Raw genomic sequence first — 1850 nt, 5'->3', positions numbered from 1 at the left:
ACACTAGATCGCGTGTTCCACCAACTGTGCAGTCAATGTCCAAAAAATTTTCACTGCTTGAACGCCTTCATGAGCAAGAAATTTTATAATTATTCATTGTGCAATGTAGCGGGTGTACCTGTTGCACTGACATAAAGTGCATTACTGATGAACGAGTAGTGCAGGTGGAATGGCCAGTTTACACACACACACACACACACACACACACACACACACGTGTGGGCTCAGGTCTTACTAATGGTAGATGCTCAGGAACAAAATCCTGTTTATATTTGATTTGTCCTCATCATTTCAGTTTACTAGTATAATGTCTTCAGCATTGTGGGTGGGAAGAAAGACAACTTTGAAAGTAATGGTATGAACAGGTGGGATGAACGATGAAAGTTCCTTAGTGTTGTCGTTTTTTGTAACACAGGTGTTTAGCTTTTTTATGAAGTACCTGTATGTCAATCTTCATACAGATGATTGCAGGACCTGGCTGTTCAGTATAGGACATTGAATCAAACACCTTACAGCCATATGAATTTCAGATTATTTTATTTAGCAACCAGTGTTTGGTGATATACTACCCATCTTCAGGTGCCCTGACCAAATTTAGGAATATTCCCACTCTGGTCCAGTCAAATAGGGGCCACCGGTAATCTGTAGATTTTTGTCATAGTAATCTCTTTGATCATTGCTTACCAACTGTTTCGCAAACCGTTGTTTTACAGTGGGAATCTTCTTACACGCTCGGTCAGGGGGCCTGAAGATGATGTAATATATCACCGAAACTGATTTATTAATAAAAGAACAATTGAAATTTAGGAGACTGGAAGGTGTTTAGATTCAACATTCTGCTTTTTTTATGAGGTATGTTGGTCAAAGAAACTGATTGTCCTCTGTTAGCGCCTGGCTTGAAGTGCAACATTAAAAATTCAATGTTGCTTGCAAGTGTTTCCTTGAAAAAGAGTGTGAATGGATTGATAACTGGCAACTGAATCTGCTTCATCAGCTACGAGACAGGAATTTTTCATTTTGTCTTTTCATTGTTTTGTCTTTAAAATTTCATGAGAAGGTTTTTCCTTCAGTTGGTTATAATATTGCACAGTTCATTATGACAAAATATCTTTTGCCTTGTTGCAGTTTTTTATTGAGGCAAAATTGCCATCATTTGTGAGACAGGAGTGGACACTTCTTATGAACTTTTGGTCTAATATTTCAGTTTACAGTTTCTGTTCTGTCCTGGACACAGGTATGACTGCACATTATAACTTGTTTCAATGTGTTTGATTTTTCAGCCTTATGTAGATGCATTTAGTGGTCATTTTGAAATGGTGCGTTTTCTTGGTCATTTGTTAGATGCTTGAGTGGTATTAGCAAAAGTGTCACATTGCTGAAAAGCGTCCTTGTGAGGAGTGTTGTAATACAAGTTGAACTCTTTGTTAAAAAGGCTGTGTTAGATGTTTTCTGGAACTGGCTCTTTTCCTTGACTTTCAATATGTTCTTTGTACAAATTATAAATCAGTCAAATATTCACATTTTCTGGTAAATGTGTTTGGCTTGGTTTGTAGGATCTTATATAATGAGATAGATAAGATAGCAATGATGCTATGTGATCAGATGATGATAACTAAGTTACACCTTTTTTATGTTTCAGGTCATTCTACCATCAGAGATTTTGAACTTTTCCAAGAAGCAGTATTTGCATACTGTTTCACGTTCCAATTAATGGTCATTCACATGAAAAAAGTTGATGCTTTTAATTTTACTGCCACTTGTTGGCCAATGGTGTGACATTTCTGTTTTAACAGGCCACATAGAAGTTTTTCAACAGAGACAGATTCCACTCTCAAAAAAGATTTGAATTC

The 1850-nt window shown here is 36.7% G+C and overlaps 1 protein-coding gene across 1 annotated transcript in view; it reads left to right on the top strand.

The window, feature by feature from the left end:
• LOC126267889 (uncharacterized) overlaps positions 1-1349 on the top strand; it is a 9163-nt gene extending 7814 nt beyond the window's left edge. The window contains exon 2 of the mRNA XM_049973199.1: positions 1281-1349. Within this exon, the coding sequence (XP_049829156.1) occupies positions 1281-1349 (69 nt within the window). The remainder of the gene's footprint in view (positions 1-1280) is intronic.
• The last annotated feature ends 501 nt before the right edge of the window (positions 1350-1850 follow it).

This window comes from Schistocerca gregaria, chromosome 4 (genome assembly GCF_023897955.1).
Source record: "Schistocerca gregaria isolate iqSchGreg1 chromosome 4, iqSchGreg1.2, whole genome shotgun sequence".
Classification (NCBI taxonomy): domain Eukaryota; kingdom Metazoa; phylum Arthropoda; class Insecta; order Orthoptera; family Acrididae; genus Schistocerca; species Schistocerca gregaria.
This window is presented reverse-complemented; position numbering and strand designations above follow the sequence as displayed.